Source organism: Spea bombifrons, chromosome 5 (genome assembly GCF_027358695.1).
Source record: "Spea bombifrons isolate aSpeBom1 chromosome 5, aSpeBom1.2.pri, whole genome shotgun sequence".
Lineage (NCBI taxonomy): Eukaryota > Metazoa > Chordata > Amphibia > Anura > Pelobatidae > Spea > Spea bombifrons.
Window position 1 is genome coordinate 79,815,575 of NC_071091.1, and position 20,219 is coordinate 79,835,793.

The 20,219-nt window shown below is 38.6% G+C and overlaps 1 protein-coding gene across 2 annotated transcripts in view; it reads left to right on the plus strand.

Moving 5' to 3' along the window:
* The window catches only part of CABLES1 (Cdk5 and Abl enzyme substrate 1), a 34,796-nt gene extending 16,789 nt beyond the window's left edge, over nt 1–18,007 (plus strand). Inside the window, exons 2-10 of one of the 2 annotated variants that reach the window (XM_053467961.1) lie at nt 6,926–6,997; nt 7,678–7,770; nt 7,925–8,002; nt 11,084–11,189; nt 12,053–12,209; nt 12,621–12,724; nt 15,941–16,047; nt 16,446–16,653; nt 17,429–18,007. In XM_053467961.1, the coding sequence (XP_053323936.1) occupies nt 6,926–6,997; nt 7,678–7,770; nt 7,925–8,002; nt 11,084–11,189; nt 12,053–12,209; nt 12,621–12,724; nt 15,941–16,047; nt 16,446–16,653; nt 17,429–17,569 (1,066 nt within the window). In that variant the 3' untranslated portion in view covers nt 17,570–18,007. Of the gene's footprint in view, nt 1–6,925; nt 6,998–7,677; nt 7,771–7,924; nt 8,003–11,083; nt 11,190–12,052; nt 12,210–12,620; nt 12,725–13,576; nt 13,862–15,940; nt 16,048–16,445; nt 16,654–17,428 lie in introns of those variants that run through there. The other variant, XM_053467962.1, reaches the window with a different exon arrangement.
* Nucleotides 18,008–20,219: the final 2,212 nt, after the last annotated feature.

Consider the following 20,219-nt stretch of genomic DNA (forward strand, 5'->3'; position numbering starts at 1 on the left):
AGTACCCACACAGTGCTACCATATGCTTTCTTTGATGGCGGGGCTGTATGGGATATAGGCGTGCCCTTTTAATATGCCTGTAAAGGTAGTTCGATGTCAGGCAACACATTGACTGTTGCCCCTTGTGTCTTAATAAAATAGACTTGGCTTCTGATTTGACTTTAAGACAGTGGTCTCCTTGATTTTTAGAGACTGAAAGGGACTCCATGAATGCTCTTATTCTGGTTTTGTAAATGGTTACTTCGCATTGGTGACAGTTTTGTCATTGGTTACACCCATGCTAATCTGCACAGCATGCATACAACTTTGTGTCTTATCTCATCAAGTCTTTGTCCTCTTGAATACTCTTTAATACTTTAGTATTCTCATGTAGGCTTCTCTTATTTGCCCAGCGCCTCATTTTCTGCTCACTGGACACATCTCCTGTTCTCCTAGTTTGGGTATATGTAGACATGTATTTACCTTCCCTGCGGCTTCTGCTCCTTCTAATGCAGCCCATAATGTAAATGAAATGTAAGTGAGATCAAAGATCTCCTCTGTAACCGACCCATTGAGCAGCATCAGACCGAGGGGCCAAGAGGGAGATCTGCCCCTTGTTTTGCAGCAAGAGGACTACCGACTCCTGGACCTGCCACCCTGCACCTAATTGGCCTAGACCAGGATATTCATTTTCCACCCTGTCTTTGTGTTCTCATATTATGATCATTGATGTATTCTTGTTTTTCTGTCCATTCTTGCTTACTTATGGGTAATAAATGATCAGGTAGCTGACAGACTTTGTTTCACAGTTGACACTCGTCTATGTAGGCCAACATTATAAGTTAAAGGTTTTCCTCTTATTTTAGCCTTGCCTGTTCCTCAGTCCTTCATTGTCACCCTTCCCCTGTTTCTTCCCTCAATACAATCTTAAATATTTAACAGACGTATATATCAATGTAATAAAATACATCTAGAACTAATGAGCGATTGAGCTGTGGTTGTATTTATTTTTTTATATTGGGTACATATGCCTGAAAGACTACTTCGTTGCACAATAGCTGGGTTGGAAGGGATCCAACCTCTCTAAAGGGCTATTTATCATGGATAGTATTATGTTACAGCCAGTGAGCCCCAGTGTTTAGAAAAACATAGCGGAGCTCTATGAAAAAACTGTGTTAATATAATTAAAGTGGGTCACTTTCTCAAGTCCCATACCTTAAGAATATATAACATTGTTGTTTGTTAGTAATGGCTTTTAAATATGTGTATCGTATCCCCCTCATCCCCCTAAGATGAACCGTGCAACATGCAGATCTTTAAATGTGAATAAAATCAAAAAATGTAATAGGGTTTGCTGAGAGGAGCTATGCAGCTGCTCAGAATCAGTCCGGTGTGATTAATGTACATTCTAGAATAAAACCATGTTTAAATCCAAAGTGCAACCAAATGGAAGTGTGTGGTCAATAGGGACCAGGTATCTAAGCCCTTATTTCTTTCTGCATGCCTATTAACTGGCACACTTTATAGATGGTAAGATTTGAATGTTATTTTAGCAGACACAAACTTGGGCAATATTCCACAGATCTTGTTAGTATTATTCTTTAGTTTTAACCAGCCATTTTTAGGTGAAGAATTGGCTGTCCTACCCAACAGGTCCCGGCTAACAGTTACAATGTGGCTAGTATAACACCTGATAATTGTAATAACACTTAAAGTATGCGTGATGGAAAGTCGAAACACCTTGAGCAGCATTATAACAGATGGAAATCTTGTGATCGATCCAGCTGGGTTTGGTACCCAAGGTGTAGGCCCAGCACTGGTAGAATAGCTTTTCTCTGTCGCCAGAAAAAAAAGCTTTGCTCAACATCCAGTTGTCTGATCCGACAGCCTTGGGGCCTCCATGGCATGCATAGTATGCTAAGTGAGATTGGTACTAGAACTTTGGTGTTCTCAAAATGTGCAACACAAATTTCAGGTCCTACAAGGTCAGAAAAAAATACATTGAATACAAACCACTGCAGGTAGCTTATTCCATCCATTAAGTAATGCTAGGGAAGTATGTAGGCTATTGGACTCCTTTGCGTTAAATAGATCTATATCGCTCGGATCACACAATGTTGTGTACCCGCTACACAATGTAAACTCATTGACCAAGTTTTGGTCGTGCCACTGAAATGCTGAAAGTCGTTGGGTTCTGCAGCAAAGTTTATGGTTTAAACATCCAAATCCACAGAATGCACAGAACAATCCCTGAATGGGTAAAAAAGAAAACTAGACAAATAACTTATAATATTATTATTATAGCAAAATTGTTCTCTCCTTTAAAAGCAGCCTCTCCTTGTCCTTACTAAGGCCTCTTATTCTAATATTATAAACTAAAATTGACCCCGCCTGTAACCTGTTCATGCATTTTAAACATATTGCAACATATAATTAAAATTAAATTAGGCTTCTGGGACTGCAATCCTGTGTTATTACACACATATCTGTGCTTTGTTACAGAGTATTGCAAGTATTATTGTTTTTACCTGCTTGTACCAGATGCGATCACATACGTTCTCTTAGGTGCCAAGTGGAAGGGAGCTATTCTAACATCTGCCTTCCTGTCGTAACTAATCCTTCAATTGTTAATCATGTGTGACGAAGGAAAATGAATGAAAAATGAAAATAAAACAACCTGTCGTTTTGGATTCTGGAAGGATTTCCAGTTTTATCTTGGGGTCCCAGATGGTGGTAGAATTTATTTTTTAGCCGATATAAGTTAAAAGGGTCACAAACAATGTATATGAAAGTAGTTTGTAAGGTCTTTCATCTGCATTTGTCAAATAAAAAATAAATAAAAATGTATTTAAGAGCTGCTGCAGCCCACCCCCCTGTGACCCTAGGATTCTTGCCTCTGATTGGCTGCTTGAAGCCAATCAGAGGCAAACTCTACCAAACTGTAATCTGGAGTACTAAAGTGTTGATCCCCAGAGGCTTGGGTTTCAAGTTTCTTGTTGTGTTTATTACCAAAATGCTGATTCCCAACGTTGGACTGTAATCGTGTTGCGACTGTATTGATTTTAATTGTAACGCTGGGGAAGCGGTTAGATAATTGAGTTTTAATTCACATGTATCTAGCTGCCAAACTAATTGGCATTTGAATCCATGCTTGTGATTGTCGTGAAGCATTCCTGCTCTCAACTCCTAGGCAACCCCACCTTTTTGGCAGGTGTTAAACAGATAAAAGCAGTTTATGCTTAAATTGAGCTATTCTGTAATGCTTCATAGATTGCGAAAGACTGTCTCTAATTAGGCTGTTGCTAAGTTACAGGAGAGCGCTATAAGCATCCCCTTTATGTAATATAGGAAACGTCCCCTTTTGTTAGGGGAACTGGTGCTCACTTTATGTAATGGTAACATTTTCCAGCCAGACTGCAAACTATGAGAACATTTATCTGATCTCAAAAAAGCACAAGTAAAGAGTATGTATTCGCAACACATATTGTTGTCTGTATTCCAAACACCGGCAAGTGTTTATTTCCTCACTCTTAAGTACCAGCTTTGATAGCTGCTGTTATGTAACCATGTTTTCGTGTTGGAATATAAGGCTTTTCACCATGGTAACCATTAAGTAGAATGATTCTTTGCCGTAGCTGCCAGGTATCCATCTTTTGGACCCAAAAATAGTTTGAGTAAGCATGTAGAGAATAAATCCCCCTGTGCTCATATTTGAGGAGATCTTGAAAACGTGCAGTGTTGTTTTATCACCTCCACACCGCTTCATCACAAGTACCTGTAATACGTACTGTATGGGGGTGAAAATGTTGCGCCCCAGTATTGCACCATACCAGTGGCATCTGTTCCAGGACTGTCTCTCACTGTCTGCGAAATAAGTATTTGGGATATGCTACCATATGCTGGTGCTTGGTGTCGGCAGACCGTGTAAGCACCGCTAAGTGGTGTTTCGGTGCTTGGTTAATTACCCAACGTTGGTCATGCAGGTGGTCAAGCATTGGGAGCACTTCTACACGCATCACTCTGTGTGATAACAGACAGGCTTACAATACCACATGTTCTTTGTTTTTTATAGATGCATAGTATTGTTGTAGGTAGCAGTGTGGAGTTAATTACTAGAAAATTTTCTTGCAACTGATTGGCTGCTTCAGGCAGCCAATCAGTGGCAAGAAAAGTCAGACCAAGGATGAGGAGGGCAGCTGCAGCAATGGGGTAAGTAACCTGTTTTATATATTTTTTGTTTTGAGGAATGCATATTAAAGTACTCACAGATGGCATTACTTGGCATTCTTCTTTAATAGGAGTGTCAGGGACATTAAACTCTTATTTAAGATGTCTGTTAGAGGCATTTCTGCTTTATTTCCACACGTGACCTAGAATTTCAGCACATTTCTCAAATAGGGCAGTCAGCCAATAGTTTTTGGTATTTTTTGTTTTTTTTTTAATAATTTTATTTGCCTTGTTTATAAACAGAAATTTTGCAATCTACGGTTTACTCAGAATCCTTTCCCCATTCCTCAGGTATCGGCAACAATATATTTATTTGTGGCTATCCTGCTAAAAATACTCAAAATATATTTTTAGAAAATGTAATGTTCCAACCCTGTTTCCTGTAAGAGCTCTCCTTATCGCGTGAGTTTTATCACATCTATTTAGAGGGGGGAGTATAGTATCCTGACTGCTGGGGTCAGTGAGGAAAACGTGTTCTTATTGCAATCGATACAATAGTAGTTACTAGTTCATTGATAAGATAAAGGCATGCCCTTCACAGCTGTCCACCGTACAGACTCAACATCTTCTAGTACTTGGTGACGTCATAACCTCTGGAACAGAAAAGTACGAAATGGGGGAAAGGGGAAAACTTTCGCTTTGGGCCACTTCCACAATATTTTTTTGTGTGATTCCACATACATCGCCAGGCTGTCTGAAGTAAAATGAACTTAATGGTAGCGTGTACACCCTAACCAGATCCATTTGTGTGGATTTCTTTTCTATAGATGTGCAGTGTGTTGACATTACCTCTTTTGGGGCTACGTTGTTAGTGTGTCATTCTGTTACACCCGTGGCACATGATTTAATGATGTGAGGAAAACAGAACATAATTGGAATATTTCAATACATTTCCCTTTTACCTTTATGATTAAACAAGAGCAATTTGGGGGAAGGTGATCAAAGCCTCTTACAGCAGCCCATGGCCAGGAAAGCTTTTATTCATTCAAGGTCCGGACCTGAAAAGTTCAAAACTGAAACCTACTCCGTTTCCAAAATATTATGTTCTTTGCGAATGGCAAGATCTGTATTTTTATTTTGGCCAGATAGATGTCTGCAGATGTTCTATAATAGTCATTATGTTATTAGTGAAATGTCTTACAATACAGTTTTTATAATTAAAACATTTTCTAAATACCGGTACTTCTACTATATATATATATATATATATATATATATATATATATATATATATTATATATTTATATTATATTATATTATATTATAAAGCATATATATATACTTATGGGAAGGGATCATGTATGTAAAACATGTATCATGTTTTAATACACAACAAATAATCCCTCATTCTAAAATATATATGTGTGTGTGTGTGTGTGTGTGTATATGAAAAGGTAACGGGCACGGCCTGGATAAAAGCAAACACTAGCAGCCTAATGCTAGAGCCGGTCATGGGATGCCATTGTTGGAAGTGTACATAACCATTCTGAATGCACCTGTTGACAGGGAAAATAAACAACTCCCATTGTACAGCAGGCTTTTTATCAGATTCTCTTTCCAGCAAGTACATCACATGCTTGCTTCCAGCGGTTCCAGAACAAACAGTATTAAAACCACTCTGTTCACACCTTTTATTTTTTTGTGAAGACTGTTTAAGAAACAAACAGCTGATTCAAATCTGATTCATTTTTTTAAGTTTTTTAAATGTACAATTTAACTTACATCTCCCATTTATATGAGAGTTTCAGATCTTTGTATGAGCTAAACACTCAAGAATTCTAGAATTTCTGAAGAAACTCTCGGAACCAACATGGCCCCCATGCCAAAGCATTTCTACTTCATTACATTTGAGCATCTATCTGAAACCCATTGAGGTTTTACAGTAGAACTGGTTTTCTGATTAACAAAGCAGTTGATTTGGCTCACAAAACCCTACAAAAGGTTATTCCTTCTCTGTCTCACCATGACAGGTGTTCCAGAACCAGCATCTTAGAAATCATAGGACCTATTTCAACTTCATCTGTGTAGTTGGCCAATGGTCACGCTATCGATTTGCCTAGTAGCAGCCGTGTCATATTTTGGGCGACATTCCCTGCTCAAACTGCTTAAAATATAAAATAGAGTGCTGTATGCTGAAAGCGTGTTTGAGATAATTTGCCCAAGAGGGGGTCTAAACAAACTGGTCCACTTTGCCTAAATACTCAAACAATCAGAAGCACTCGCTTTAGAAGCAGCATCATGGAGTTCCTTGGGAAACTGCAGTAAAATAAACTGATGTCAGTTGATTAACATTTTGTTGTGTTCTTGTTTTAGTGATCAGCAGGTGTTATATTTCATTTTCTAATGCATTTTAATTTACCGTCTTGTCCCCCCCCCCCATTCTTCTTTCTCTCAGTGTGGGTCTGATGCTGTTTGTAGGAGATTATTTATTTTATTTTTTTTGGAATGTATGTTTCTCAGATTTCCAAAGCAATGAAACTCAATATGGTGTCTGCTTAAAGTACGGTAAATGTGTTTATAACGTATTTATACGCATTATACTGTATATGTATTATAAAAGACTTGATTATGAAAAAGAGATGAAATATAAAAAGTGGATCATCATGCCACTTCAGAAAATAAAATACTCCCTTTGGCCATTTGAAATGTTAGGAGGTATATTTTCTGATTATGTATTTTATTTATGTACAACATTTAATTGTATGTTAATTTTATTCAGGCGACGCCTTATCTCCCAGAGATCATCGTTGGAAACACTTGAAGATATTGAAGAAAATGCTCCTTTGCGGAGGTAAAATCCATGTTGTCTGGGGTTTTTGTTTTGGTTTGTTTTTTCTTTCCCAGGGTTTTATTTTTTGGTTTTGTTGAATGGGTTACAATAACATCTGGTTACCAGCAAGTCTCTGATGATCAACTCTCAATGCCAGTGTGCTGCTACTTCAAGCCTTGGCGTCACTAAATATTGAACGAGCTCGTTTCTGTTCTGTAGCCACGTAAAATGCAATTCATGTTTGTGTTTGACACCTTTGCCTAGCCGTTCCAACGGGAGAGTAAATTCTTGCAAAGAGATTTTGACAAGAAATATTAGAAAGAACTGAGAAACTTTGAATGATTACCTTTTATTCCAAACTGCTCCATCCAACAGAGCTCCTGAGGGTAGATTAAATTCCTACTCTGCGTGCATGCAGCGCAAGCACATTCTCACACAGTGTTTACTTTCAAGTGTGATCACAATTATTTTTTTGCCTCTTCTGTGACTAGTAGATTAAATGGAAGGAAACTGTATGTAGTCCTGTAAGAAAATGTTACGGTAGGAAAAAAATAGATCTCCCCCCTGTATTTGTTCGTTGCGTTCCTGCCGTCTGTGAAATGCGGGTAGACTGGAGTCATTTGTCTGGTCTTTCCTTCCTGTCTTTGTGTTGGGATGCCACTAGCGGCTTCAGTCTTGGCTCTAATATCCTTATTTTTCAGATGTCGGACTCTGTCCGGTTCCCCCAGACCAAAGAGTTTTAAGAAGGTTCATTTTATTAAGAGTATGAGACAACATGACACCAGAAGTGGCAGGTAACCTACAGTGCACACACTTCCTAAGATTTCTTACATGTTAACAATGCTATAATATATATATAATATATAATATATTTCTGCGGTGTGCATCTTGTTTTTAATCCTATACATAATCACCACTCGTCAATCTTAATTATTGTTCATTTTACAGAATAGTCTTGATAAGTGGAAGAAGATCATTCTGTAGCATATTTTCAGTGCTACCCTACAGAGACTGTGCAAATATTGGGTATGTACAAACTTTCACGCAATGCTCTGTCTCTGTAGATTTCCTTAAATTTATCTGGTTTATTCCGCCATAGCATTTCTTCTTAACCCTGTAAACGGAAGAACGGTTCTCCATAAAAATCACGAGCTCACTTACAGCGTTGGGAGAGTCCCTGTTTGTATGGAAACTTGTAAGGACCAAATCGGCAAAATTAGCCAGCTCTGCTCAGACTTGCAGTCCTCCAGTCTTGGTTAATTATCTTTATATCCATACTAATAAATTATTACAGGAAAGTGGTTAATATTTTTTCTCCACCCTATTCCACCGCCATGAATTTTTAACCATAAAATACAAAGTGATGCACCAAATAACCCCCCACTTCCTTGTGACAATTTAATGACTAAAAGTAGGCATAGGATTAAGGGGGTTCCTTCTGCTCTTATACCTTAACATCAGGAGAGGAACTTCTAGGAAGACGTCTGTGTCTTTGGGGCATTGTTTCTCACTTGGCCGTGTCTACACCATGTGGCACCAGGCTGTAGTAAAGAGAAAGCACTGGTGCCACCATTGTGGACCTGTTGACAAAATGGGATCTTAGTACTTTTCTAAGGCAAATATCAGTAAATATGAAAGACAAAGGCAGCTGCTTTTATGCTGTTATTCTGTTATTTCCATGGTATTGTGGGAGAAAGTAGGTGTAATTCAGTGAGGAGAGAATTTGGGGGACAAAAAGGCATTTCACAGCGCAGGCTAGGTGTGTGTGTGTGTGTGTGTGTGTATATTTATGTGTGCGTGTCTGTAATATTAATATACTTGTCTAAATAATAAGTGTCAAGAGGGTGATAAGGAGCAGAGAGCTTGTGCACATGAAATAGGAATCATTTATATTAACCAAGCCTTGTAAATCAGGAAATCTGATTCTGTGAATTGCTGGAACAATATTTTGTTCTTTGATTTATCTTGTTTAGAGACACATACCAAGGCCTTTATCTTTCACGCTTCATTTCTTGTTAAAAATGTTCAAATATTTAATAAGCTTTTTAAAATAATCCCCAGCAAATGCTTGCTGGCGAATAAAAGGAACAATGTAATACCCCTGACACTCTCACTAAAGAAGAATGCATACTAAAGTACGCTGTGAGTACTTTAATATGCATACTTCAAAACAAAACAAAAAAAAAACCAATTACCCAAGCTAGAAACTGCAGCCCTGCTGTTGCAGTTGCCCTCCTGCATAAATGCATATTGGGATATTCTGCAGAATTTGCAAAAGGAACATGTAAAAGGGCCACACAGCATTAAAGTATAAATGGTGACTGGAATGTCCCTTTAACAGTAAATGCCAGAAAAACCAGTTGTATTTCATGCTTCGTCTATCACATTGTTTCAAAGACAGCGCATGTAGAGAGTGTGTTGGGTGTGAAACTTGTGTTAAGATATGTGATCATGTAGGGGAATATATTTATTATACTAGAGGTTCTGCATTGGTTCCTAACATTGAATTGTTATTAGAGAAATATTTATCATATCCCACCAACTCCAAGCATAGTAAATTAATTCTCAAAGGTAACTCATTGCTGTGTGTTGTTGGGGGTCAGGTGTCTCGGCAGCATTTTTATGCCTTATGCTGCTGGTGTAGGAGTTATTTGGTCTAAGAGTGAAAGAAAGTAGGTCCACCGTCTGGTTCGCGTTGTATGCTAACGTTAGCCCCCTCGTTACTAGCCCAACATGCTAAACATTGTCATCCTTAATTTAGAGTAATAACATTTCTATTTTTAAGACTCTCACTTTTTTGTCTACAAAATGTCTAAACAGACATGACTGCACTGAGACTCGTCTTTTGTAGTGTTTAACTTGGCACAAAGTATTGTATTGTTTGGCTTATTAATGATCCATTAGATAAATTCCTCCATGTTATAGAAGTAATGACTTTATATGTGATTATTTATGGAGCTGAATATATAAACTGCTGTACTCCAGGTTCCTTAGACTTTGGGGGGGAAAGAAAACTAAAATAGTGAAGTAAAGGAATGTTGTTATTTGGAGGAGTAGCCGTTCTTCAGTTCTTCAATAATTCACATGACTAGGCAGACATCCCAGGAAGACAGGATTAATCACGTGAGGCCAACATCAGTCGGCTTAGCTGCCCGCGGTATCCTGGTGCAGTGTCTGGACATTTCTAATACCTGGCTTTAGAGTTCTAAGAAGTTTTTCCCCCAGCTAATTATCTTTAATAATGACATATATTAAAATGGAAGTAGATCCCTGTCCATAATAGGTTACATTCAGCTGGCTTTAATCCATTATTGCCAAAAATGGACAGTGCTCGTCCTTGGAAGAGGTAGGTCCTTTTGTGGCTCTATCTTAGCCAAGTGGACTTGTGACTTGTGACATGTTCCACTATTTAAAGGAGACTTGCCTGTGTGTTTTGTTCCGGTAATTTGTGTTTATTCAGTAAATCAGGAGATTTGCAGTTTCAATTCACTGGAATTAGCATGTAATATGTTGGGCCAACCTCATCTTTTGCAAAAAGGACTGGGGTGGCCCTGTATAATGCATAATTCAATGAGTGAAGAGACTTTGAAGAAATCTTAGTAATTTAACTTGCAGGAGGAGCTCAGTAGGGTTGCCTGTTTACAATACATTGAACTTGGCATGCTGAATCAACCCCTTTGCGATAGAAGCACTAAGCTTTTATACTTAAAAGAACAAAAAATGTTGAAAATATAAAAAAAAAAAACCTGTTCCAGGGTAGTCACTTTCTATATTCCTGCCTTGTTACCCCTGGGAGTCTTCACAGCCTCTAAGAAGAATTTTGTAAAAGAGTTACAAATTCTAAAATAGCCATAAAAATCAATCTATATTACTTTTGATTGCTCCAAAATTATCCTCCTCCAAACTTTTTTGCTTATGTTTTGGAAGCGAATAAAGTAGTCATGTATTTCTTACGCCACGTGGCAACACAGTACTTACTAACATATGAAATGCACGTTTAGTTTACAAGGTATTCGTGTATAATGCTTTTTTTTATTAATGGAAACGTGTTTGGATTTATGAGGAGTAACACTGAACCTGTTTTCATTGGTTGTGTACGATAAATAGGGATCTGAAACTCGAAGGGACAAGGCAGCGCCATTCCTCGGGCGGAATCGGAACGCGAGAAATGATCCTTGGCCTGGAAGGAGTTGAACTCGGTGCTGATGGGAAGGTGAGAGCATAGGCAATTACTTTATACACCAGGGCTATCATATTGTCAAGAAGTAGTGTGAGCTCGAGTACAGCAAGCGGCTTAACATATAAATGTGTGGAATAATTTGCACTTGGTGACTAAAACTGGCTGGATTGTATGTCCGCAAAACCTAGGGGAGCTTATTCACTAAAGTTAGCTTTATACAAGAATCGGGTTAAGTGAAATTGTTTGTATTGCACAAATTCTGATCTATGCAGTCTCTACAGATGACAAGTTCTTTGCTTCATCTTTGGACATGGAAACTTATTGGCTTGAGTTTTACCAAATGGCATGTATCAGCTGTGTACAGTAGTCATTTGACAATCCAGTCCAATCCCCATTGTGGCTCTGAGATACTCTTTCTGGCTACATTGCATGGAGGTGAATGAGCGTCCTTAAGTGACTGACTATGGCTGTTCTTAAACACCACCAAAGCTATTAATATATGTTACGTGATGGCTTTGTAAGGTTGTTACAGATTCTCCACAAAAGTTTTCACCTCAGTTCGTCACTGTTTTATTAGTGAGTTGACAGACCCCGTAGGATTAACAAAATGGCATAAAAGGCAAAAATGTGTGTAATAAACACTGGTACAGTGTCTTCAGATAAAGTTCAGGAAGCAGATTATGTAATAATAACTGTAGGATTCTTTCCCTGGCTTTCTGCGTGTAACTGCTTCTAGGAAAATGTTTCACCGATGATGCAAGAATAAAACGGTAACTGTGTAACTATTTAACCCCTTAAACAGCTGGTTATGGGGCACTTGATTCTGCCTGTTAAATTTGTGTTTTTAAATATACATACTTGCATCTGTCTAAATATTTGTGTTCTTGCTCCTCCAGACTGTTTCCTATACCCAGTTTTTGTACTCCACCAACTCCTTGGGAGCTCGCAGAAACACAATAGATTCAACCTGCTCCTTTGCCCAGGGGCGCAACACAAGTTACCGCAACCTCACGCTGGGCAGAGCCAACAGTATCCAGGGGAGCATTGATACAGGTGACGATCATTTTGCTCACTGTTTATGAATGGCTTCAGAGCTCATCTTCTGAATTGTACCCTAGCATTCAGTAAGGCGACATCCCACCTTTTTTAGTTAATCACTGGCAATGACATACAAGTAGCTCAAGTTCCCGTTGTACGGCACTGCAGACTATGATGGCACTATGTAAATTTTTTAATAGATTATTTTTTTTGTGTGCATTTTCAGCACCGTGTCAGAATGCAAGGTTTTTTTTCCACGACACGACTTTTTAATTTATAGATCTAGTCTGTATGTATTTTTGTAAAACAATCATGGTTTGGGCCTCTGAATACAAGATCAGATCATGAGCTGGGCAGTGATGAGGATCGTTTTCCATAATATTCTGAAAGTAATCAAGTCATTTCGTGTCTTTGTTTATGATGTAGGTAGCGACATAGGAGATTTCATTGAATATGATCCAAACCTTCTGGATGACCCTCAGTGGCCATGCGGCAAGCACAAAAGGGTGTTAATATTCCCTTCCTATATGGTAAGTGAGTTTTCAGCTACAGGGCTATATTTTTACACTTAGACTTAATATGAGTGTTTATTGAACAAGTGCACAAAGCCCTCTAATTACATCTGGATACGTATCAATATTTAATTAGGCAAAATGGAGTTTGATGTGTGTTTAAGTAAAAAAAATGCTCTATATATGTTGTGGCTATTAGAAAATAATATTATATTAGAAAATATTTTATATTGCATAATTCACAATGTTTTCAATAGAAAAAACTTGTAACTTTCTGTATTCCATCAACTCCACTTTTTTGTGTTATAACAATGTTGTACCACGGAGACAGACTATTTCCCCAGAGCTGTAACAAAGTAATTTAGTGGGCTTTGTCTTGGGGTAAAAAGTATTCTTAATGAAACATTATTGTCAGAAATATGAGGTCACTTAAATGGTACATCACTACAGTTTACTCTGTACAACCGCTTTATTGGTTCCTTTGTTAGCTGTGGTGTAAAGTCATCTTGTGGTTTGTTTGTGTTTTTAAGCATACTTTTGACACAAATTTGTACATACCATTGTTTTCACACCTTTCCAAATTACTAAAGTGCGTCGGGGTGATTTAGCGGTCCGTCAATCACCTGTGCGGAGCAAAAAAATAACAGAAAACACAAGTTTGAGTACTTGGCAGAATCACCACTCAGTGGGCAACCAATGCTAGGTCAACAAATTGACAATTAATTATAGTCCACTGATTAATGTTAAGTTCTCTGTCTTTTGTTTTCTCAACAACCTATTTTACCTAGGGTTTCCTTTTGAAGATAAAGCCCCAGTCATTCTTCGGTTGTCTACACGCATCATACCATTTATCTGTGTTTAATTCCACAGGTCACGTTGATGAACACATACTCTGTGTACAAATATAGTACTTCTACAAGAAGATGGGGTTACGACATCAGCATAATTACCTTTTGTAAAAATTGCAGAATGCGAATGAGATACAAACGTGATCTCTGTATGGGAAAGCAATACAGGAAGCAAAGCCAGTCTCTTGAAAAATTATATCCTCATTGTATGTATTTCACCGCAAAGTCTGGTCCTGATGCGGCCTAGTTTGTTGAGGTTACTACTGTACCCAGCTGAGTATATGAACTGTCATGTCAAAAAAAAAAAAAAAAACTTACATAAAATGTAGAATTCTTTCTTTGGCCAACAATACGAGGCACCATTATATATTAAGAGGCCTGTCGTTTCCCCTGTTAAATTTGTTGTAGTTAGTTCCTGGTGTCTCGGCTTCCTAATGAAAATTACAGTTTGCTTGGCCTCAAGATCCAACCTAAATCCTAAAGAAAGTAACAATTGTGTTGGTATTTATGGCATTGCTATTGCATGCCATATGTCACCCTCTACCATGCAATATTTCACATGCACCATTACATATGCAATAGACATAGAGTATGTTTAATAAAGCTATAAAGAGGACACAAAAAAGAACTAGGGTACCACACACAGTACACAGTTCTTAAAAATGACGTGTCGTTACAAACAGCAGGTAATTTTACAAAACAAAATAAAAAAGAAAAATCTACAAACTAAAATGTCGGAATTTTAAGCACCAACTTTACATACAGCAAATTCCCTTTAACTAATTCAGGGTAGTTAGCATAGGTTTAACCAACTTGTTTCAAGCACTGCTTAGTTGTCCTGCTCCCAGGAAGACAAACTCGATTCTGGCCCATAGTCTCTGCACACGGATAAACAGGTTGTTGAACCAGCTAAATGGGAACAGGGAGTAGAGTTTTATAGGGGTTTCTGGGTCCTGGATAACTTCCCACTATTACTCTCTATACACCCTATTTGCCCGGTTATAAAACAAGTTTTTTTCTGAAAAATAGCCCTCATCTTATATTTGAGGTTGTTTTATAATCAGACCTCAAATAGAGGTCTGACTACAAGACTGCAGGGGACCTGGATCCTCCTCTTTGGCAGCCGGTGGGCGTCTGTGTGATGCGCCTCTGCTGCTGCCGGCACTTCCGCCAGGGCTTCTGACAGAGCACCGGCGTGACACGACCTTCCGGTGCTCCACCGTAGAAGCCCACACAGACGTTCACCGCCTGCTAGAGAGGAGGATCCCCCGCAGCGCTGCAGAAGACCTGGATCCTCCTCACTGGCAGCTGGTAAACATCTGCATGATGCGCACAGACCACCTTTGTTGCTTACGGCACTTCCGCCGGGGCTTCTATGACAGAGCACATGACCTTCCGGTGCTCAGACATAGAAACCCCGGCGGAACTAACGGGCAGCAGTGGCAGAGGATGTCTGCGCGTCTCACAGACGTCCACCGGCTGGCCCTACTAGACACCGGGGAATCTGAAGCACGGGTGGACAAGTCTAGGGATGCACTGGTAAGTTTGGGGGGGTAAGAGTGGCATATAGGGGGGTACAAGGGATTTCTGGAGGCAGAGTGGCATATAGGGGGTTAAAAGGCATATCTGAGGGCAGATGTGCATAATTGGGTGTAGGTTGGCAAATAAAAGGAAATAAAAACAAAAAATTCATTTTTCTCAATCATAATTTTTATTATGGCATGGATGGGGTGTTGCTAGGTTTTGTGCTGCCACAAGGAAAAATGAAGATGCCCAGTATCACAGGTTTCTGCAAGCAGTTTTTCCCGGTAAAATGCTGCCTGGATTGCAGGAAAATGTTTGCTTCGCTAACGCCTGAAGAAATACGCATAAAACAAGAGTTGGGTGGTGCATATTAAAAGTATAACAAGAATACTAAAGTGCAGAAGTACACCCGCTAATGGGAAATATCACTTGGCAATCCCAAAGGATGGCATAAAACAAACAAGCATACCACTCACATGTTTTATGTCATGCACAAACATGTTGGCCATACGTGTTATAGTTGTTTTATAGTTATTGTGTTATAGTTATTATGTTATAGTTATTGTGTGAAACTGTTAAGACTGTTACAGTGGGCTCATTTAATATATTTATTTGTGTACACTTGTGTATATGTTATGCTCCGTCACACATTCATTAAAGAACAAACCTTGTAAAGGATGATAATGGTTGAGATATTATGTTTTTTTCATATGAAGATGCTAAGGAAGGACGCAAAGTAAATGCACAAAGGAGGAAGGCTAAAATGAAGTTCAGTGAAGCTGATGCTTAACTTATGTTGGGCAAGCACACTGACAGCTGAAGCATTTGAAGTCGTTTAGATTGTATTTTTCTGTATCCACAGACCACTGTGATAGAGTATGTGAAACCCTCCGACCTCAAGAAAGATATGAATGAAACGTTCAAAGAGAAGTTTCCTCATATTAAGCTGACGCTCAGCAAAATAAGAAGGTATGGTAAATTGTATGTGTAGCCCCTGCTGCTACCAATCCATCTTCGTGTTTTTTTCTTTTGTCATTCTAGGTTTGACTATTATTTTTCCCACTGTAAACATGTAATTCTGTCCAGTCCATACAATATATATGATATATTTATCATCTGTCCAGTCCACACAATGTATATGATAAATACCGTATATCATCTGTCCAATCCACACAATGGTTATCAAGTAACACTACCTATTATCCTATTACATCCACCCACCTTCTAGTGTTATCCATCCATGTTCTAGGCCAGTGTGGCACTTTTTTTTTTTGTGGCTAATGTAGAATGATGGCATGTATTAGATTATGTGCACCATAGGCATATACACGCTGGATTTAACAATTCTTCTCTTCACTGGTGTCTAGTCTAAAACGTGATATTCGTAAGCTGGCGCAGGATGACTGTGGCTATGAGGAGCCCACGGTAGCCATGGCTTTTGTATATTTTGAGAAGCTTGCATTGAAGGGGAAGTTGAACAAGCAGAACAGAAAGCTTTGTGCTGGAGCCTGCATTTTATTAGCTGCCAAAATTGGCAGTGACCTCCGGAAACACGAAGTTAAACACCTCATTGATGTAAGTTTATGTACTTTGCTTGATTTTTTGAAATGGCACCATGTTGCTACCAATATGTTGAAGCTTAGAAAACCCATTCCATAGGAACATATTTGTATGTCAAAGTTCTTTGTGACTGTGCAGAAAAGGAGAGGAAAGGGCCATGTAGGGGAATGAGAGGAAGGGGCTGTGCAGAAAAGGAGGGGAATAAGAGGAAGGGGCTGTGCAGAAAAGAAGGGGAATGAGAGGAAAGGGTTGTGTATAAAAGGAGGGGAATGAGAGGAAGGGGCTGTGCAGAAAAGAAGGGGGAATGAGGGGAAGGGGCTGTGCAGAAAGGGAGGGGAATGAGAGGAAGGGGCTGTCCAGAAAAGGAGGGGAATTGAGAAGAATGCAGAAGGGGATGTGAGAAGGGAGGAGTGTGTATATTAAAACGGGGACTCAATTTAGCTGTTTGTGAAGGATGCAGGATGGGATAAAGATGTGAGCCATGTGGTGGATGAGAGAATGATTTATTTACTAAAACAGTCATTTGCATTTTCAACTCCTGCTCATTATGCAATATCAAGGGCCAACTCTGACAAATGTCTGTATGACGGACTGAACTGGTCCTAATGACACCTAGCTCACCTGGAAAGATGACTATGAAATGTTTACTGCAAGCTCTTGTAGGAGAAGCTCACTGGAGTTGGCAGTTTGAAGGATGCATTATTTTAAGGTGTATACTATACAATTTTTTTAAATAATCATTGTAAATCTCAGATTGTATGTAACATGCCCTCTGCTCCTCTGTATTTAGAAACTAGAAGAAAAGTTTCGTTTGAACAGAAGGGAGTTAATGGCCTTTGAATTCCCTGTACTGGTTGCCTTGGAGTTTGCTCTTCATCTGCCGGAGCATGAAATAATGCCTCATTATAGACGCTTAATCCAAAATTCCTAGCACAGGACACACAACTCTTCTACAATACTGTGTGGATTTATCAAGCTGCAGCTGCTACTGGAAACGCAAAAAAATCAATGAAATGTCCTTTTTGGTGCGGATCTTTGGTATTTTTTTTATATATACCAACAGATAGAAACACTATTGCAAATGCTACTAGGAAGAGACAACATATAACTGGACCTCAGCTTTTTTAGGAGCTACAGATCACATTTGTTTCATCTCCACTTAACTACACATCTGACATTAAACATAGTGATAAAGGACTCTACACTTGTGTAGAACTTTGGAAGCCACCTTAGCTGTTAAAATGTTTGTGCCAATCAATTTTTATGATCCGCTTTTTGGAAGCACTTTTATTGTTTGTACTTCATAATACAGAATCTGGATTTCTTTCTACCCTTGGAAAAATCGAACAGAGATTCATGTTCGGGGGGAAAAAACATGTCTTAATCCTCTGAACAGAGATACAAGGAAAATCAAGCTGATTTTACATTCCCTTGACGCAGTATCCAACACTACAAATGGATAAGTGCATCAGAACATTTCATTCCACTGATATATAGCTAAACCTGGACGTTTTTTTTGAGTTGCTGTGTATCTTGAAGGCCAAAATAAGACTGGTGAAAAAGCCATGACTTTATAAACAGTTGCACTTTTCCACAGTGGATGAGTTGCGGATAATTGCACTCTTTAGTGTGGCATTCCTGTGCTCTATGTTAGAGTACGTATAACGCACGATTTATAGTGCTCTTTGTTCTGCAGTGTTTCGTTGGCATTAAAGCAGTCATCTGTGGTGCAGATACATTCAACTTCATGACTATGAGAAATGTAACTTTATTCAGTGAATCCTCTTGCTTTTAAAGCCTTTTATAAACCAAACAATCCAATCAGAAAGCATCATTGCATTTTAATAAATCAATAATCCACTGCCAATTAGGTGCAAAAGGTCTAGGTTGTTAATCGTGCAGATCCATGATATAGTTTATGTGGATGTCTTCTACTGCTCAGATCTTTGCATACGCTATCAAGAATAGATATATCTGTGTGGACAGATATCGAGACAGAAGATATTTTTATGTAAGGAAAAAACATATGGTGTTTTGATGTTTTGGGGGGAAGAAAAGTTTTAATACAAATATAGTGTTATACATTTAGGAGTGGAAACAAAATTGCTCGGCTATGTTATGGCGCGTTCCCCCTGAACCCGGCTGCGAGCCTGGATTCTCTGTGACTCGGAGTGGCTGAGGAAACGTGAGCTAGAGAAACGTGGAATTTCTTGAGTGCTGACGGTGCTCGAGCTCCACATGTATTGTTATCTATGTCAAGCCAGGTCTGCTTTATAAAGGAGCTGTATTACAGGTGGCAATGTAACATAGGTAATTGGCCCCATAAAAAGAAAATTAGAAACTGTCAATATCATGTGTTAGTATTCCCTTTATTAATGTTTAGCAAAGGAAGATATTCAAACTAAAGCCAATTAAAACGTATTGGTTTTAAGGGTGAGTGGCCTTGACACTGCTTGGCTCAAACTGCATACGAGATGTTTATGGACATATGCTAGGACAATAATACCAGGAGAGGAGAGGCGTATTTTAGTTGGATGTTGCTCATACTTCTCCCCATTTGAGGAACCAGACTGGATTGGGTTTAAGTACACTCTGGCTAGTATAGCTATAGTGCATACCATGCGATGTTGGTAACAAGAGTGCACCTGCCTTCGTTTTTTTGTGTGATTTGCTACTTAATTTCAATATTTTTGAAATGTGTTATAGCCACAGAGACCTAGAACACAGAGGAATATTTTTGTCCCCAGGGCCCAGATGTTCGGATAGCTCGGCCAGACCATCATAATTCATTTAAATTAACCTGGTAAAGGTCATTTCTGTTTTCAGAAATAACATGAGTATAGTATTACAGATCCTGGTATGGAAACGCAACAAGGAGAACCTTTTGGTTTTATTTTTGAAAAATGTATCTGCTTGTTTTCTCCACAATAAGCATCGTCGGAGTTGCATTGCTTTGCTTTTCAGCAGTTTACTGGCTTAATAATTTTAATGACCCTAGTTTGAACAGCTTAAGTTGTATGAACAAGAGACTACGCCGTTTGATTGCTAAAGCCAATTGTGTCAAAGTGTATTATTTTGGGAACATTCTAAATTTTGATGCAATAATTATAATCTGATTTATACTTTGAAAATGAACAGAGCTGAACGGATATATAAGGGCTTCTTCATTCATTACATATCTTTATCTGTCACTAAATAGGTTATAATGGAAGAAATATGAGCCTTTTATCAATATCGTCATTTGTAGGTACAAATAAGCAACCTCTGGCAAGGCAAGTCTAAAATTAAAATGAACCACTGTTTCCTGGATGAATAAAGTAAGTGAAAACGGAAGTGTGAGCTGTATCTGTTTCAAATTACATAATATGTAATTTATGCCACACAATGTTTTTGTTTCCAATTATATTATAATAGTATAAGATGACTGAAGCTGACTAAGAATCATGGAGATGCTTTTCCGTTACCCAGACTGGATGCCATGACTTTAAAATAAAACTATTTCTAACATGCTGATTCAATAACAATGTCATTTGTTTGATTGAGCTACTTACGATCTCCTTTTAATTTCTGTGGTAGGTTGC